General features: G+C 44.5%; 1 protein-coding gene across 1 annotated transcript in view; it reads right to left on the reverse strand.

Moving 5' to 3' along the window:
• The window catches only part of LOC115094288 (transmembrane protein 47-like), a 59613-nt gene extending 42546 nt beyond the window's left edge, over positions 1-17067 (reverse strand). Inside the window, exon 1 of the mRNA XM_029607189.1 lies at positions 16677-17067. Within this exon, the coding sequence (XP_029463049.1) occupies positions 16677-16872 (196 nt within the window). The 5' untranslated portion in view covers positions 16873-17067. The remainder of the gene's footprint in view (positions 1-16676) is intronic.
• Between the last annotated feature and the right edge of the window lie 202 nt (positions 17068-17269).

Genomic DNA, 17269 nt, shown 5'->3' on the forward strand with positions numbered 1-17269 from the left:
TTCAGCCTCTCAACTGCACCAAAAATATTCACCAAATGTCTAGCTATAGTAGCAGCACATCTACGCCATCAGGGCATTTAGGTCTTCCCTTACCTAGACGACTGGCTTGTGACAGCAAATTCTCAAGAGGGAGTTCTAATCTCCCTGGAGAAAATCAATATGTCTCTTGCTGGATTTCACTGTGAATTTAGAGGAATCAACTGATTCCATCTCAGAAAATCAAGTCAATTGGGCATGAATAGACTGATTCCCTACAGGAAAGAGCTTTCCTTCCTTCAGATCAAGCATAAACTTTCCAAGCACTGGCCAACAGACTGATGAACACAGATCAGTCAACTGCCAGAGAAGTGCTAGTTGTTCTTGGTCACATAGCAGCAATAATCAACATAGTATCACTGACTGCGCCGTCTCTTACAGTGGGGCCTTCATTTCCAATGGGATCAGCTTACTCAACCCCTAACAACCAAAGTGAAGATTTAAACAGAACTGAAGCACAAATTGAGTTAGTGACTGGAATCCTTCATTTATTGACAGATAAAGCAAGTTTACTTACCATAAATGGTGTTTTCCATAGCTAGCAGGATCAATTAGCCATACTAAATACCCACTCATCTCGCAGGAAAGTAGACTTCCTAGCTAGACTTAGCTCTAAAATTGACTTAAGGGGCCTCATATGAAAATGCCTGAGCAGGAATTCCTGCACATGCTCAGTAGCAAAAGCTCTACTAAGGTGCTACTGGATAACATCATCCACATGTTATGGCTAATTCATCCTGCGAGCTATGGTAACCAAACTTGATTTGATTGGCTGCTGGCTCCTACATTCTCCTTTCCCAAAAACATGATTTACAGCCAACATAAGCATGGAAGATAAAGATTACATACCAAGCATCAGCAGCTTTTTTTTTTTTACCAAGCCAAAAAGGGGCCAAACCACTAAAAATCCAATCAAAATCCAGTTTCCCCAATGGCAGAGAAGAAGAGGGCAACAAGATCCAGTTTCTACAGTGCTATTCCACCCAGCACGCTGCTCCCTCAAGAATGTCGGCACAATTAGCATTTGCAAAACTTGGCAGATTTGTTTGTACTAATCTCTTGCATTGTGAGATCAGCACAGCCAGCCTCGCCAATTTTGAAAAGGACTGAGCTGCCGGCATTTTTAAGCGAGCAGCATGCAGTGGAAGAAGGTGCTGTGTGATAGGGCACTAGCACTATAATATACCATCTCCAGAAGGGCACTTTGGCAGACTGGAGGAAGCTTACCCTGCTGTTGCTTCTGCTTTCTGGATAAATGGAGGAGGGGCTACATTTATACATTTGCCTAACAAAAAAAAAAAAAAAAGTTGTAGATGCATTTTCTGTCACCTTGACCTGGCTGCTACTAACTCTTCCATTAAGTGGAACTTTGCATTGTTGAGACCTTGCTTGGAGACAGGGCTGAGGCCAGCAACCTCCATTAAATGGCTGCCCACTTGGGCCTCTCAAATGGCGTGGACTAACATACATGAGAGGGAAAAGGCACTGCTCAGACTGGGGTCTCAGGCTTTCAGTTCACAGCAGCAGCAAGACAAACTAAGTAGGACCTTCACACTATAACAAAGCTTCCAACAGTGAGTAACTTAAGAGTCACCAAAAAAATAAATAACTACAACAGATTCTAATCCAGAGTCATTGGTGCTGGGCAGAGTATATACCTGTTCTTCATATTTCTGTAATGGAGCAAAATATCTGGTCTCATTACTGTCCTCAATCATTCCTCAATTTATCAAAGAAATGAAAGCAGCAGCAGCACCATGAGCTCTCTCAGGCTGGGACACTGATGAGAAGCCAGCAGGACGGGGCCACCCCATTTCCTCTGGTGCAGAGCCTGTAGCAGCAGAAATCCCTTTCGAGCCCAAGTCATCATGTAGCGGGCAAAAATCTATCACATACAGTAACATTTCACTTGCCAAACAAGTGGTCTCCGCATTCTGAAGACAAGGCACGTTTAAATGTAGGCAGGATGAGCAAAACCAAAAATGAAACGCACTGCCGAATGCTGCGACTGAATTACCACAGCAGCGGCACAGAGGCAAGTCACGGAAGCCACGGAGAAAGGGAAGAAAGACGGAATGGCTATTAATGAGTAAGGAGAAAGGGAAAAGGTCAGCTGGCAGAAGCAAAAGAGAACAGATGGGTTACAAGAGGAGATCTGAACTAAGGGGATACATGGGTAGTTCAGAGCTCTGAAGAGGAGGGAATACCAGATGGAGGGAGCAGACCAGGAGAAGGCACTGCTAGGAAGAGAGGTGGACTAGGACAGGGGAGGAGGAGACAAAAAAAAAAACGGCCTCATAAATCTTTGCAGAGGGAGTGTTTGAGAAGGTGCTAAAAGGAATTAAACTTGTACTGAAGGGGGTCTGCTATGGACTTCATCCATAACACAATGCTTCTGTCCCCCTACCCTTCCCCACCACTCCCCTAGAATTACACTCAAAGTCCAACTTTTTGTTGGGGTTTTTTGTTTGTTTGTTTTTTTTAAATGGTCTTGTTTATTCCGGAAGAATTTGAATTTATTTTGGCCTTTTCTGGAAAAATCACAATTTTTGTTTTCTCTAGGTTTAATTGTAGGGCCATAAGAAAATGCCATAAGAACATGCCATACTGGGTCAGACCAAGGATCCATCAAGCCCAGCATCCTGTTTCCAACAGTGGCCAATCCAAGCCACAAGAACCTGGCAAGTACCCAAAAACTAAGTCTATTCCATGTTACCATTGCTAATGGCAGTGGCTATTCTCTAAGTGAACTTAATAGCAGGTAATGGACTTCTCCTCCAAGAACTTATCCAATCCTTTTTTAATGCTGAGACCCCAGTCTGAGCAGTGCCTTTTCCCTCTCATGTATGTTAGTCCACTCCATGATTTGCAAAGGTCTTTAGCAGATGTAGATTCTCTTGTACATCTTCTGCAGTGGGAGACAGAATGACCAAATTATCTGCATATAGCAATAGGGATGTCCAGCCCCAAAATTTTTGGTTCAGTTTGTTTTTGTTTCAGGGGCCGGGGTAGGGAGGTATATTTATTTGGTTCAGTTAATGATTCTTTTTTTTTGGGGGGGGGGGGGGGGGGGGGGGGGGTTTGGTTCAGTTCACTTGCCAAACCAAAAAAATAAACAAACATACAAGGGGGAAAAAAAACAAAACAAAAATCAAATCGATAAACCAAAAGGGGCTTCTAGTGGTCCTGGCTGGGCCTGACCAGGCCCACCTCTGAGGCCTAGACCCAGGCAGGGGCCTCCAATTCCTGCTGCCTGTGTCCCGGTGCTTGAAAAATGATGCCATCTGCCTGGAAGATGGTGAAAAAGTGCTGCTGTACATTTCTACTACAGTACATTAAAAAATGGTGTCCACTTTATAGGAAGGTACTGAAGTGCATCACTCTGAAACCACCCTTCACGTAGATGGTGTCATTTTTCAGCTGCAACTGAAGATCCTGGCCCAGGCCTAGGCCTCAGCACCATGTTTAGACCTTGGTGCTGGGCCCAAGCCTCGGCACCTTACCTGTGCCTAAGCCTTGGTGTTGGGCCTGGCCTGGACCTAGGCCCTGCCCTGCCCTGGTCCCAATGGCCAGCCTGGGTAATTTTTCAGTTGGGAAGGTACAACCAGAACTTCCAGGTGCCCTATTATTTATTTTTTTAATGCCACGAGTATGAAAATGCCCTAAAATTTTCAGGTATCACAGGAGCTCATTTTAGCCTCATTTATTGAATTTTTGGTATGTGTTACAAATCCATGCACATGTCTAGCAGACATTTGACTTCTGTGTTGTTCAGTTTTAGCCCAGGAGCTATGTTGCTCTCTAGAACTGTGGGGCAGGACTGGATTTAAGATTGTGGTGCCCAAAGGCAGAATGTCATGGCAGCACCCCTTAAAAGTTGTGTTGGTGCTTGGCCCTAAATCAAGCAGAATCTGGGTTTTCTTTGGTCTGGATACTTTGTGCCTTCAAAATTTGGCACCATAGGCAGTTTCCTATGTTGCGTACACCTATATCAGGCCTGCTGCGGGGAAGTCATTGATGTAGATTTGAGAACATTTGAGATCATCATATCTCAATATAAAGTGGGATCACCTCAAGCCAATTTAGAAAGATTTCTGCATCCTTCCCATCATCACTCCCTGGGGTACATAATGCAGTATAGCAAAGCTACAATTGAAGGCAGTAGAAGAGGACCGGAAGGCTCATCTGCATACTGCTCCCAGCATCCCCTGGGAGAGGAGGCCAGAGGTCACTGCAAGCTATCCAGGGATTGAATTCCACAGCCCCAGCTTCCAGAGGCCCCGCACCCTTTGCAGTAGAAGAGGACCGGAAGCACGCGCCATTATCTCAAACCCTTCAATTCTTTGAGTGAAGAGCAATTTAATGGTAGTTAAAGAGGACTGGTAAATATAGCTTTGAGAAATCTTTGGATTTATAAAAGTTTGGAGAAAGGTGAAATAGTGAGATATATTCTTTAGAGTTTGTGTGTGTCTGAGGTAATAAGCAAGCCAGAGATAGTTAATTCTAGTGTCTGTCTTTCCCACCCACTCAACCCTTGATTTTTGGCAAGAGATACTTTCTCATTAAAAATCAATCAGGCTCTTATCTAAATCATACTATTGTACCAGCCCTTACCGAAAGTTTAATCATCCCCTTGTAGGACACTAGCTGGTTAATTAGTAAATTCACCTCTAAATTTAAAATATTCTAATTCCAACTCCCTTAGTATCCTAAACTTACCTAGAAACTCAATAAAATTAAGATGAAGGCAGCAGTCCAGCAGCAAGCGGGGGGCTTTCCAGTCTTTTGCATTGAGTGTCACATGTATGATTTTTTTATCCACTGGTGAGTGATTTGTGTGTGAACTCTGTGCAAAGAGCTCCTGGCTCTCGGGGAACGAATCAGATCTCTGGAGGCTAGAGTAGCAGACTTGGAGGAGCTGAGAAGCAGACAGAGAGGTACATTGATAAGACCATCAGGGACATAGTAGCCAAGTCCCAAATCCATTCTGGCAGCCCCAGTGCTGCCTTGGATCAGAAAGGTCTCCCAGTAGGAGAACATCACCCTGGTGTAGCAGGAAGTGATCCTGTAGCAAGGACCTGCTCTCCAGGTGATGTATTGTCCTCTCGCACTGAGGACAAATCTCCCAGGACTACTGCCCAGGAGGGAAGGGTTAGGCCGGCCATCATAGTTGGTGATTCAATTATTAGAAACGTAGATACCAGGGTGGCTGGTGGACGTGAGGACCGCCTGGTAACTTTGCTGCCTGGTGTGAAGGTGGCAGACCTCACGCGTCACCTAGATAGGATTATAGACAGTGCTGGGGAGGAGCCGGCTGTCGTGATACATGTGGGCACCAACGACATAGGAAAATGTGGGAGAGAGGTTCTGGAAGCCAAAATTTTAGATTTTAGGTAGGAAGCTGAAATCCAGAACCTCCAGGGTGGCATTCTCTGAAATGCTTCCTGGTAAGTTTGAAAAGGCCGAGCAGTGGGGAAGAATTCCCCTTGCTGACTCGGAATGTAGTTGCAAGTAGCATGGACGGCCGAAGCAAGTCCCGTTGGAGTTCCTTGCTAACTCGCTTGTAGTTAGCAAACAAAGACCTTTTAAATTGAAAACGGATGACGTCACCACGAGAGGTTCACGCCCCCGCTGGTACAAAGTCTGGAGCGTGCACGCGCGCGCACCCCCACATCATCAGGAACATGGCGGATCCACAGCATCAAGCCAGCCCGGGGATACCGGAACCAAGAGGCGGGGAGAAGCCGCAGCAGCAACTGTCCGTCTGAGCCGAAGGGAATCGCCACAAAGGTAGAGAGGGTGGAGCGAGGGCAAGAACAGGCACGAACGCAACAGAGAGAGACCCTCTGTATGTGGAGATGTGTGTATGTGTGCGCGAGAGAGAAAGAGAGCCCTGTATGTGGAGATGTGTGTATGTGTGCGCGAGAGAGAAAGAGAGCCCTGTATGTGGAGATGTGTGTATGTGTGCGCGAGAGAGAAAGAGAGCCCTGTATGTGGAGCAGTGGCGTAGCCAGAATTGATTTTTTGGGTGGGCACAAGGTTAACATAGGTGGGCACAAGGCATGCAGGTCTACTAGTTGTTTTCTTACTGATAAATAATGCCATATACTGCACCCTAGAATGGCTTTCTAAGTAGTTTGCAACAGCCATTATGTGTCATGTATGAAACTTTAAAATAATTTACTTCAATTATTTCAAGTATAGAAAACAATCAAATCCAATCATATAATAAAACAAAAATTAATGTATTCTTTCATGAACCATCTTTGCAGAAACCCAGAAATCTTCATAAATACAATAAAATATAATTAATCATCAGAACAGGTGCAGCGCAGAGCCAGGGCAATTCACATTACAAGTAACATGAAAAAAAAAATTCAAATTCTGGTGTAATCTCAGCAAAAAATAACCCTCCACTGCTATTTTGTGAAGTAACAAACTCTTGCAAAGAAAGAGGCATCTGGAACCTTGCCAAACAATCACAGCACTGACTCTCAGGATTCAAACAGCAATCTTATGAAAAAGCAGCAATGCAAATACTACACCAGGCCCTAGAACATTAATACATCAACTACGGGAATAACAGAACAGGCTGGACTACTACTACAGAGAAACTATATGCTAGAAATACTCATTTCTGTCACAAACAGGCAAAACTGAGACCGACCCTTACCTAATATAGAAATAAGAGACTATAAATTAGAAACAGAAACATGTAGATAAAGCCAAAATAGAAAGCCTGAGAAACTAAAATGACTGAACAGTAGAATACTTAAAGAGCAAAATACAAAAATATAAGAATGCACATTCCCAAAGATGACATATTTAAATTGCTCTTTATTTTAAATGACTGTTGAGATATGATGCAATCTATGTGTCAATTTCCAAACAAACATCAAATAAGCCAACAAACTTTGCTGAAGTAGTGTAATAAATTGGCGAGACCTCATACGTGTGGCGGGCTATTCAAAGCACAAGCCCAACTGCCACTATTAGAAACAATTGCGGTGATGTTATTAACTTTAGCGAGACCAATGATTATAACGTTAAGACGGTGCTAAAGTTAATAACATCACCGCAATTGTTTCTAATAGTGGCAGTTGGGCTTGTGCTTTGAATAGCCCGCCACACGTATGAGGTCTCGCCAATTTATTACACTACTTCAGCAAAGTTTGTTGGCTTATTTGATGTTTGTTTGGAAATTGACATATTTAAATTGCTAACATCTCCCTCTCTCTCTCTCTCTCTCTATATATATATATATTTTTTTTTTTTTACCTTTGTTGTCTGATCTTTGTATTTTTCTAATCAGTTGGTCCTGGTCTCTCTTTCCCATTTTTTCCCTTGTCGCTCATTTCCTAATTCCTCTTCAGTGTCTTTTCTACTACTGTCTTCTTCCCTTCCATACACACACACATATATACATAAATGCTTTCTCTCACAGACTCCCTCACACACTCAGGCTCTCACTCTCATATGCTCTCCCCTCCCCCCCCCCCCAGCTCACATTCTCTGCAGTCACACATACAAGCTCTCACTTTCTCACCCCTCCCCAGGCTTATATTCTTATGCACACACAGACGCACATCCAGGCACCCATTCTCATCCACACACACAAACCCATTCTCACCCACACATACACACTTTCAAGCACCCATTCTTACCCACATATTCAAGCTTCCATTCTCACCCACACACACAAACCCAGGCTCCCATTCTCACCCATATATACACACATTCAAGCTTCCATCCTCACCCATATATACACACATTCAAGCTTCCAACCTCACCCACATATTCAAGCTTCCATCCTCACCCACATATTCAAGCTTCCATTATCACCCACACACATTCAAGACTCCATTCTCACTCCCATACACACCCAGGGTCCGATTTTCAGCCACACACACACAACAAGGCTCCCATTCTCATCCTCACATACACATTCAAGCCTGTGCACAGTTTCCGCTTCCTCCCCCCAGAGCAGGAAGATCAGCTGGCCTCTCCTGCTGCCACTGGCCTCCTGCTATCTTCGGGCCGTATGGCCGACCGATCTTCCTGTTTGGGGGGGGGGGGGAGGGAGGAGAGCGGAAGCGCCGCGCACAGTTTCCGCTTCCTCCCCCCAGAGCAGGAAGATCAGCTGACCTCTCCTGCTATCTTCGGGCTGTATGGCCGACTGATCTTCCTGCTGGGGGGGGGGGGGAGCGGAAGCTGTGCGCGGCGCTTCCGCTCTTCTCCCCCCCCCCAACAGGAAGATCGGTCGGCTGTACGCAGGAGGCCAGTGGCAGCAGGAGAGGTCAGCTGATCTTCCTGCTCTGGGGGGAGGAAGCGGAAACTGTGCGCGGCGCTTCCGCTCCCCCCTCCCCCCCCCCAAACAGGAAGATCGGTCGGCCATACGGCCCGAAGATAGCAGGAGAGGTCAGCTGATCTTCCTGCTCTGGGGGGAGGAAGTGGAAGCTGTGCGCGGCGCTTCCGCTCCCCCCTCCCCCCGCAAACAGGAAGATCTGTCGGCCATATGGTTGTAGGACCACTTCCCCACGTGTGCCGTGATGGTGCGCCAAGCATGGGTTCTCCTCTTCACTGTCGCGGGGATGGGATCCCGCAACAGCCTTGCAGTTCTGGTGTCAGTTGGGTGGGCCTGGGTCTAAATTGGGTGGGCAGCTGCCCACCCAGGCCCACCCGTGGCTACGCCACTGATGTGGAGATGTGTGTATGTGTGCGCGAGAGAGAAAGAGAGCCCTGTATGTGGAGATGTGTGTATGTGTGCGCGAGAGAGAAAGAGAGCCCTGTATGTGGAGATGTATGTATGTGTGCGCGAGAGAGAGAGGGACCCTATATGTGGGGATGTTTGTGTGTGTGCGAGCGAGAGAGAGACCCTATATGTGGGGATGTGTGTGTGCGAGAGAGAGAGAGAGAGACCCTGTATAAGGGGATGTGTGTGTGTGCGCGAGAGAGAGAGAGAAAGAGCATGTGTGAGGGGATGTGTGTGTGTGTGTGCGCGAGAAAGTGGGAGAATCTGTATGAGGGGGTGTATGTGCACTAGAGAAAGGGAGCATGTGTGTGCGAGAGAGAGGGACAGAGGGAGCCTGTGTGAGGGGCAGTACTGAGAATGGAGTCAACTTCTAGGAGTGGCAATATAGAGTAGAAGAGGTTGAGCCTAGAGGTGGAGGGGGAGAGATATGGCAGGTGGAGGAGTTGGGGCCTGAGAGGGCAAAGTGGCCAGGGGAGTAGGGAGAGCGAGTGGAAGGGAAACTTACAGTGAATTTCTAGGGAAATTCTGCATCTTTAAGTAATAACTATTTTCTGTATTAATTGAAAATGTAATTACTGTCATGTAAATTGTGTTATTTTGACCAATATAAAGTTTGCAGAATTCCCCCAGGAGTAAAATAACCCTGCTGTGCAGGCATTATGAAACAACCACAAAAATGGTAACTGATTTCAGAGCACCTCAGCATCCTAAGTATGAAGCTAAGCTGCACAGCTAAGAATGATCTCCAGAAGCTAATTCGGCAACAGACAAGGTGCTGGGTTTACTGCTGGACATACCCTCTGTTACAAAACAAACTGCAAACTGTTCAAGCAGTTAAAACTTCCCCAAGGACACTGAGAAGGATGCAGTCAAAGCCAGAGGGTAGGTGGCACACACAAAAGGTCCATAAAACCGTGCTGTTTTATTATAGTGTGTGATTAAAGAGAGCAGTTTGAAAAAGTGGATTTCCCAGGCACACAGAAACAAAATGTGAGTTGTAACCATTTATCATGCTTAAATCCAACCATCTGAAGCGGTAATGGGCCTGCTGTACCAAGAGTTTTCTCCTATTCCAGGACTGAGGAAAAGTCTTTTCTAAATCAGGTCGAAAGTGTTCTGCTTGTTCAATAAGGAGTTTTCTTGTTTGTTTTCTGCTGTCACTGCAAATCAAGGGCTACTGGAAAGAGATCACTGTTAGGAAGCGGACATATTTCTGGTTATTATTAGTATTCTAAATAGCACACAGATTTAAGAACATACCATACTGGGTCAGAGCAAGGGTCCATCCAGCCCAGCATCCTGTTTCCAACAGTGGCCAATCTAGGTCACAAGAACCTGGCAATTACCCAAAAGCTAAGGCTATTCCATGTTACCGTTGCTGATAATAGCGGTGGTTATTTTCTAAATCAACTTAATAGCAGGTAATGGACTTCTCCCTCCAAGAACTTATCCAATCCTTTTTTAAACACAGCTACACTAACTGCACTAACCACATCCTCTGGCAACAAATTCCAGAGTTTAATTGTGCATTGAGTGAAAAAGAACTTTCTCTGATTAGTTTTAAATGTGCCACACGCTAACTTCATGGAGTGCCCCCTAGTCTATTATCTGAAAGAGTAAATAACAGATTCACATCTACCCGATGTAGACCTCTCATGATTTTAAACACCTCTATCATATCCCCCCTCAGCCGTCTCTTCTCCAAGCTGAAAAGTCCTAACCTCTTTAGTCTTTCCTCTATGTCTTGTGCTGTTGCAGATTTATTCCTCTTTATATCCAACATGACAGTTTGCCCTCGTGTTAAACGCCTGAATCCAGAGTCAAGCCACTTTCTGTGGAGTAAATGGGACACAGGTTGATACATCCTAAAACTTAACCCATCTTTCAAATATTCAAAAAAACTACATAAACAGTAAAGGAGTATCTTAGTGGTTAGAACAATGGGAAGAGGAGCAGGGAAGCCAGGATTCAAGTCACTTCTCCCACTGATGCTTCTTGTGACCTTGGACAAGTCACGTCCCCAGGTACAATCTTCGAGCCTGATTTACTAAGGCTTTTCTCCCATTCTGTAACAATTGGTAAAATGAATAGTAAATGAGACCTCTTGCACAGGGACCTACCAACTGTACCTGAATTTGTAATTCCTCTTGAGCTTGAATTTAAAAGAAGAGTAATTAAATCTGAAATCCAAACCTAAAACTGGGCTTTACTCGAGTAAGTGGGCTTTTGAAAATTGCTACAATATTTGCCATTGAATCGTCCACAGAACTTACTCATGTAAGTGCATTTTACTCAAGTAAATGGCTTTTGAAAATTGCTATGTTAGGGGTAGATTTTCAAAGGGTTATGCGCGTAACCCCCGAAAACCTACCCCTGCGCGCGCCGAGCCTATTTCGCATAGGCTCGGCGTCGCACACAAGCCCCGGGACGCGCATATGTCCCGGGGCTTCGAAAAAGGGGCAGTCCAGGGGCGAGGCCGAGTGCTCCGATACAGCAGCCTGTGTCGGGGCATGGCCTGCCGGCACGCGCAAGTTACGCCTGCCTAACTCATCAAGATAAGGTAGGGGGGGGGAAGGGAGGGAAAGGTGGGGGGGAGCAAAAAAAAAAAAAAAAAAAAGGAGGAAAGCCATCGGGGCTCCCCTTGGGTTTGGCGCGCGCAAGGTGCACAAGTGTGCACCCCCTTGCGAGCGCCGACCCTGGATTTTATAACATGCGCTTAAATTTTAAAATCGGCCCCTTAGTTTGTTACATTTGCTCATGTAAATCCTTTGAAAATTCACCTGTAAGTGAATCAAGCAGTGAGACTGTGAGCCCTCTGGGGATAAGGAAATACCTGCAGTACCTGAATGTAAACCATTTTGCAATGCCAAATAGCAGAATATTAAAATCAGATAACATCATAAAGTGTATCACAAAGAGTAAATTCTAACTACTAAAATTAAATTAATCAAACCAACAAAATAATTAAATAAGGGCCCACACAAACACAGACACAAGACAACAGGAAAAGTTACTACCTAAGAAAAAAATTACTTTATATAAAACCAAATGTAAACATTCGAGATTACAAAAGGTGGAAGAGAATTTCTTTTATAATGACAATGTCCTTTGAAGATCCTCTAAATATCATAAAGTTTGTCAGACAATACAACTTGATGGAACATTCCAAAGTCCAGTCGATCTTCACAATTAGTGACCTCAAATATGTCAAATATTTAATATCACAAGCAGGTAGCAAACGCTGTAGAAATCTAGATGTTAATCTTCATTAAGACAGGACATGTTTGGCCCCACAAGGCATCATCAGGATGTTTGCATTGTTGTCCCAAATACATCATCAGCTTATTTGTGTGTATTAACAACCCCCACCAGCATCTTCACTGAAAATAAATTTTAAAAAACATATAGCTAAAAAAATTTCAGACTAAAAAAAAAACAACACACAAACACACCCATACACCTAAGAAACCACAAAACAAACTCACCATAACAAAAAGCACTCAACGCTGATTTCATGCAATTGCGTTCAAAAATAGCCATTCAGATGCAGTGCCTGCGCAATAGCTTATATAGTATATGATGAAATGCCAAGATATCACTCAATCTTAGTATTTAAACCATTTGGTACAAGAGAACCCAGCTCATAATCCATCTCTGCTCTTTCTGAAATAGTAAGACTATTATCACCACCCCCCTTCTTACTTAAAATTTGTAAAACACAAAAACATATATCTGATATAACATGGCCTTGTCGTAGCCAATGTTCCGTTAGCGGGGCTTCCAAATGATTCATACAAATTCCACTGCAGTGTTCCATTATCTTAGGTCGCATAGCCTTACCCAGATAAATTAAATTACATGGGCACATAATTAATTAGTCTGTAGTTTTTATAGCTATATGTTTTTAAATTAATTGTTAGTGAAGATACTGGTGGAGGTCGTTAATACATTACAAATAACTGATGTATTTTGGACAACAATACAAACACCTCTAATGAAGCCATGTCAGGTCTTGTTGAACATTAACATCTGGGGATCTACAGCATCTGTTACCCGTTTCTGATATTACATATTTGAGGTCACTAATGGTGAAGACTGACTGGACTTTGGAATGTTCCATCAAATTGTGTTGGTTTTTTTTAATTAACATTATGGTAATTAGAGGATCTCCAATGCACACTGTCATTATAAGGAAGTTCTTGTCTGCTTTTTCTGAACTTTTATATGTTACAAAAATCTTCATTATTTTCATTTTTTATCGTTTTGTTTTTCTTAAGGTAGTGTTTTTTTCCTTTTGTCTTGTGCCTGTGTGTCTATATATGGGCCCTTATTTAACTATTTTGTTGGTTTGATTTTGTATTTGATTAATTTAATTTTGCTGGTTAGAATTTACTCTTTGTGATACACTTTATGAATTAGATTTAATATTAGTTATGTAAAGATGATTTAATAGAAAAATGTAATGCATCTAAATAATACGGTATGGCTTTATTATGTAGTATTTATATAAGTAGTTATACTACTTGAAACCATTGCGTAATTTAAATTAGCTGATCGACAACTAGAAACTAGGGAAGTGAATTGGGTGCCCGATAGTTTGCGCTTTCGGGTTCGTTTTCCCGCGGATTGGCTTTTTTTTTTTTTTTTTTTTTAGTAAAAAATCATTTTTCGGCTTAGTGCGCACTAACGGGAGCGCACTAACTCCCGTTAGCACGCACTAACCCGAAAAAAGATTTTCACGAAAATTCAAGGGAAAAAGTGTTCGTTTCGCGTTTTAACAGATATATAACGAATTAAGAAATATCATACGATATTTCAATTCATTATAAAAACGATTCACATCCCTACTAGAAACCACTAACCTTCACTCTCTGATGACTAGACTATGTCAGCTCTAAAATATGTCAGATGCATTTGACGTGCCTGTGTTCTCTCTCTTACTCAGCTATTTTACTTACCTGAAAATAATGGAGCTTTTCACAATCTCTCTTACCGGCTGATGCAATACAGTGTGCCTAGCCGAGCGCACTGTTTAACCCGTGGTTGGACGCGCGCCCACAACCCTTTATGCTATAAGGGATCAGAGCGTCCAAAACATGTGTCCAAACCCCTCGCGAAGCTAACAGTGCTCACCACATGTAAATGCATGTTGATGAGGCTATTAGCTATTCTCCCCTCATTCAAAAAAAAAAAATAATAATAATAATAATGTGCGCCCGATCTGCACATTTTACTCTCAGAAAGTAACGCTTGCCAGGAGCAGGCGTTAATTTCTGAGCAGCCCAAAAAGCGTACAGAAAAGCAGAAAAACACTGCTTTTCTATACTACCTCCAACTTAATATCATGGCAATATTAAGTCAGAGGAACAAAAAGGACAACAATTAAAAAAATTATTAAGAAAAAAATGCCGGTGATCAGGTTAGGAAGAGGGATGCTCAATTTGATGAGCGTCTGTTTTCCTAACCTGTGCACAGTCAACCTCTCCTGGGTGCCCGCTGCCGAGGAGGTGCTAGGGGTGCATAATTTCCCCTAGCGCCTCCTTTCTACCATGGCAGCTGATTTAAATATTAAATCGGGCACCCCGGAGAGCTCGATCAACGCGCATTGGGAGAGTGGGCGCTCAGTCATGAACGCCCATTTTCCCCATGCCGATATTGCATTGGCCTGTTAGTCTTTAGTTATTTGAATAAATTTATTCAGGACATTTGGGATCTTTACCTTTACTTGATATACCCTGTTAGGCATCTGTACTTTCCAGACTTTTGTTTCTTTGAAAAACTTCAAACTGGAGTGGGGTGAATGTAATTTAATTCAGTTATTGGCCTCCATTGAAAATGACATTGAAGGTGCTGAATTGTGCCCACTCTGGTACTGGTTTTAGTGGTATGAGCCCTGCCTACAGAAAACTGGATGAGATCACTAACTCGTCTTACTAAAGTTATGGAGCAGTAGTCAGATGGTAGCACATTTAATCACTACCAGCCTAGAACAGAGTCACACCAACAATGTAGAAGTGAAAGTCCCTGCATCCATTTATCAATCCCCTGAGACACCAAGGGCCAGATTTTATAACATGGGCATGGGCGTAGATTTGTTCGCGTAACCCGGCGTGAACAAATCTATGCCCGATTTTATAACATGCGTGCACAGCCGCGCACGTTATAAAATCCAGGGTCGGCGCGCACAAGGGGGTGCACAATTGTGCAACTTGCGCGTGCCGAGCAGTCTTCCTCCGTTCCCTCTGCCCCCCCCCCGCACCTTCCCCTCCCTTCCCCTATCTAACCTGCCCCCCAGCCATAACTAAATCCCCCCCTGACCTTTGTCGAAGAAGTTACACCTACCTAAGCAGGCGTAACTTGCGCACGCCAGCTCTCCATCCCCCGGCCCGGTGGCTGTTCCGGAGGCCTCAGTCCCGCCCCCGGAACGCCCCCGGGCCGGCGCCCCGCCCATGGCCCCACCACTGGAACGCCCATTTTTTCAAGCCCCGGGATTTACGCGTGCCGCCGAGCCTATGCAAGATAGGCTCGGCACGTGCAGGGGGGAGGCAGGGGTAGGTTTTCGAGGGTTACGCGCGTAACCCTTTGAAAATCTACCTCCTCCAACAATCTTGGTTTTCACTCAAAACAGATTTACATAATGGATTTGCTCCAATCTAGGGAATATTTAAAATACATACTTCACTTAGATTGTATGCTATTTAAGGAAGGAATTTACTGTATCTCAAGTCTAATAATTCTGTAAACCACCTTGAGGATAATTTATAAATAGAGATATAATTAGAGATATATAGATATATTAAAGTTCCATTTGTATCAAATAAACTGATTTATACCCAAATGCCATTTCACATACATGACCTGAACATGGATTGGGAAAGGGGGTAGATGGGTCAATCATCCAGAGCCTATACAGGGTTGGATTAAGAGTAATGGAAAAGAGTAATGAGAGCAGGGGGAGCCCACGACCCTGAAGCCCAAGACACCCATAATCCATCCCTGCAAAACATTAAAATGGGTCAAATCTAGTGAAAACTCAGCCCATGTTCAGAAAGTGCAAACAAAATCCTGTTTGAACCTCTTGTCTTTCCTCACAACTGGATTCATCTTAAATCTTCAGTGCAAGATTAGTTAAAATGCATTTAATCTTTTATTCAAACCATGAAACGGCTGGAAGAATAAATATGGATTACTTTCCTATTGTGTTCTCACTGAGCAGTAAAAGTTGGCTCTAACATGATCTCATGCTCACACGTTTAATGTGGTATTAAGCTGCTAAAGGGGTAATTTTGTAGCAACCTGCATAAATTAGATGGCAAATAAGGGGCATAAATTACACCAAATCTAAAAGGGAAATTACCCCACCAAATCTACCAGCACAGGATTGCCCCTGGCTATATTGTGGGCAGAAATTTTTTGGAAGACTTTACACGCAGGCATCTGAAAATACAAACATCAGTGCATAAGTGTAACCCCACCCCCCCCCCCGAAAATGCCTACACTCACTCGGAGTAAACTTCCACGGGAACACAACCTTCCTGCATGAATTTACCGGCATATCGGGCGGGAAGTTGTGTAAAAGGCTATCTCTGCCCATAAAAGCCCGTTTTGCTCACAGAAGTCTCTTTCATAGTCACCCTCCAAAGAACAAACTGCACGCACTGCAAGTGCATTCCCCTCCTGGGCGGAGAAGTTACTCCAGGGCTCGTGGCAGCCCTGTGCGCCCCCAATAACAGGCAAACAGCTTCCCGTCGTCCAGGCACGGATCATCTGGGTGCAGTTTAGCATCCCCGCCCTCAATCATTTTTTTTTTTTTTAAAGTTAAGCCACTGGGAACAAAGTCGCCAGCCTTCAACTCTACTTAGGGCGACCGTGCAGCGGGGTTACTTACCCGTCCTCAGCGTGGACAGGCAGTGCCAGCCATCCAGGGCCTGCCTGCAAGCCTCCCAAAGGGACAGCGAAAAGTGATCCGAAGTGACCCAGGCCGGACTCAGGACGGCGACCACGTCCAGGGCCAAAGCAATGAAGACACAGCACAGAGCTATGAGCTGGAAGGGCCGAAAGACGGAAAGCCGTTCGCTGGACATCTTGTCGTCAGAAACCCGGAGGGGAGCAAAGAAATGCAAGCACCCGCACCCCTCTCCCTTTGTCTCTCGCTCCGTGCGTGCAGTCCCCGCTGGGAGCCTTCAGCGGGAAAAAAAAAAAAAAGTGACCGGGAGACGGAGACGGCGGCACTTCAGAGCCCTCCAAAGTCCCGCCGGAGCGCTGCTGAGTCCTAGCGCCCGTCAGGTTCACTTTCCCAGCACTGCTGCTGTGAGGGAGCAAGGGCTCCACCCTCCTCCCAAATTCACAGCAGCGCGACCGTAACTTCTTAGAAGGAGGGCAAACACCTGGGATGGTTACTTTATCTGAAGTTGCCCTTTAGCTGCCTGCAAAGCTGCTCTTACCAGACAGATGTATTTTTAATTGGGAAGGCTGACACTG

Source organism: Rhinatrema bivittatum, chromosome 6 (assembly GCF_901001135.1).
Source record: "Rhinatrema bivittatum chromosome 6, aRhiBiv1.1, whole genome shotgun sequence".
NCBI classification, from domain to species: Eukaryota; Metazoa; Chordata; class Amphibia; order Gymnophiona; family Rhinatrematidae; genus Rhinatrema; species Rhinatrema bivittatum.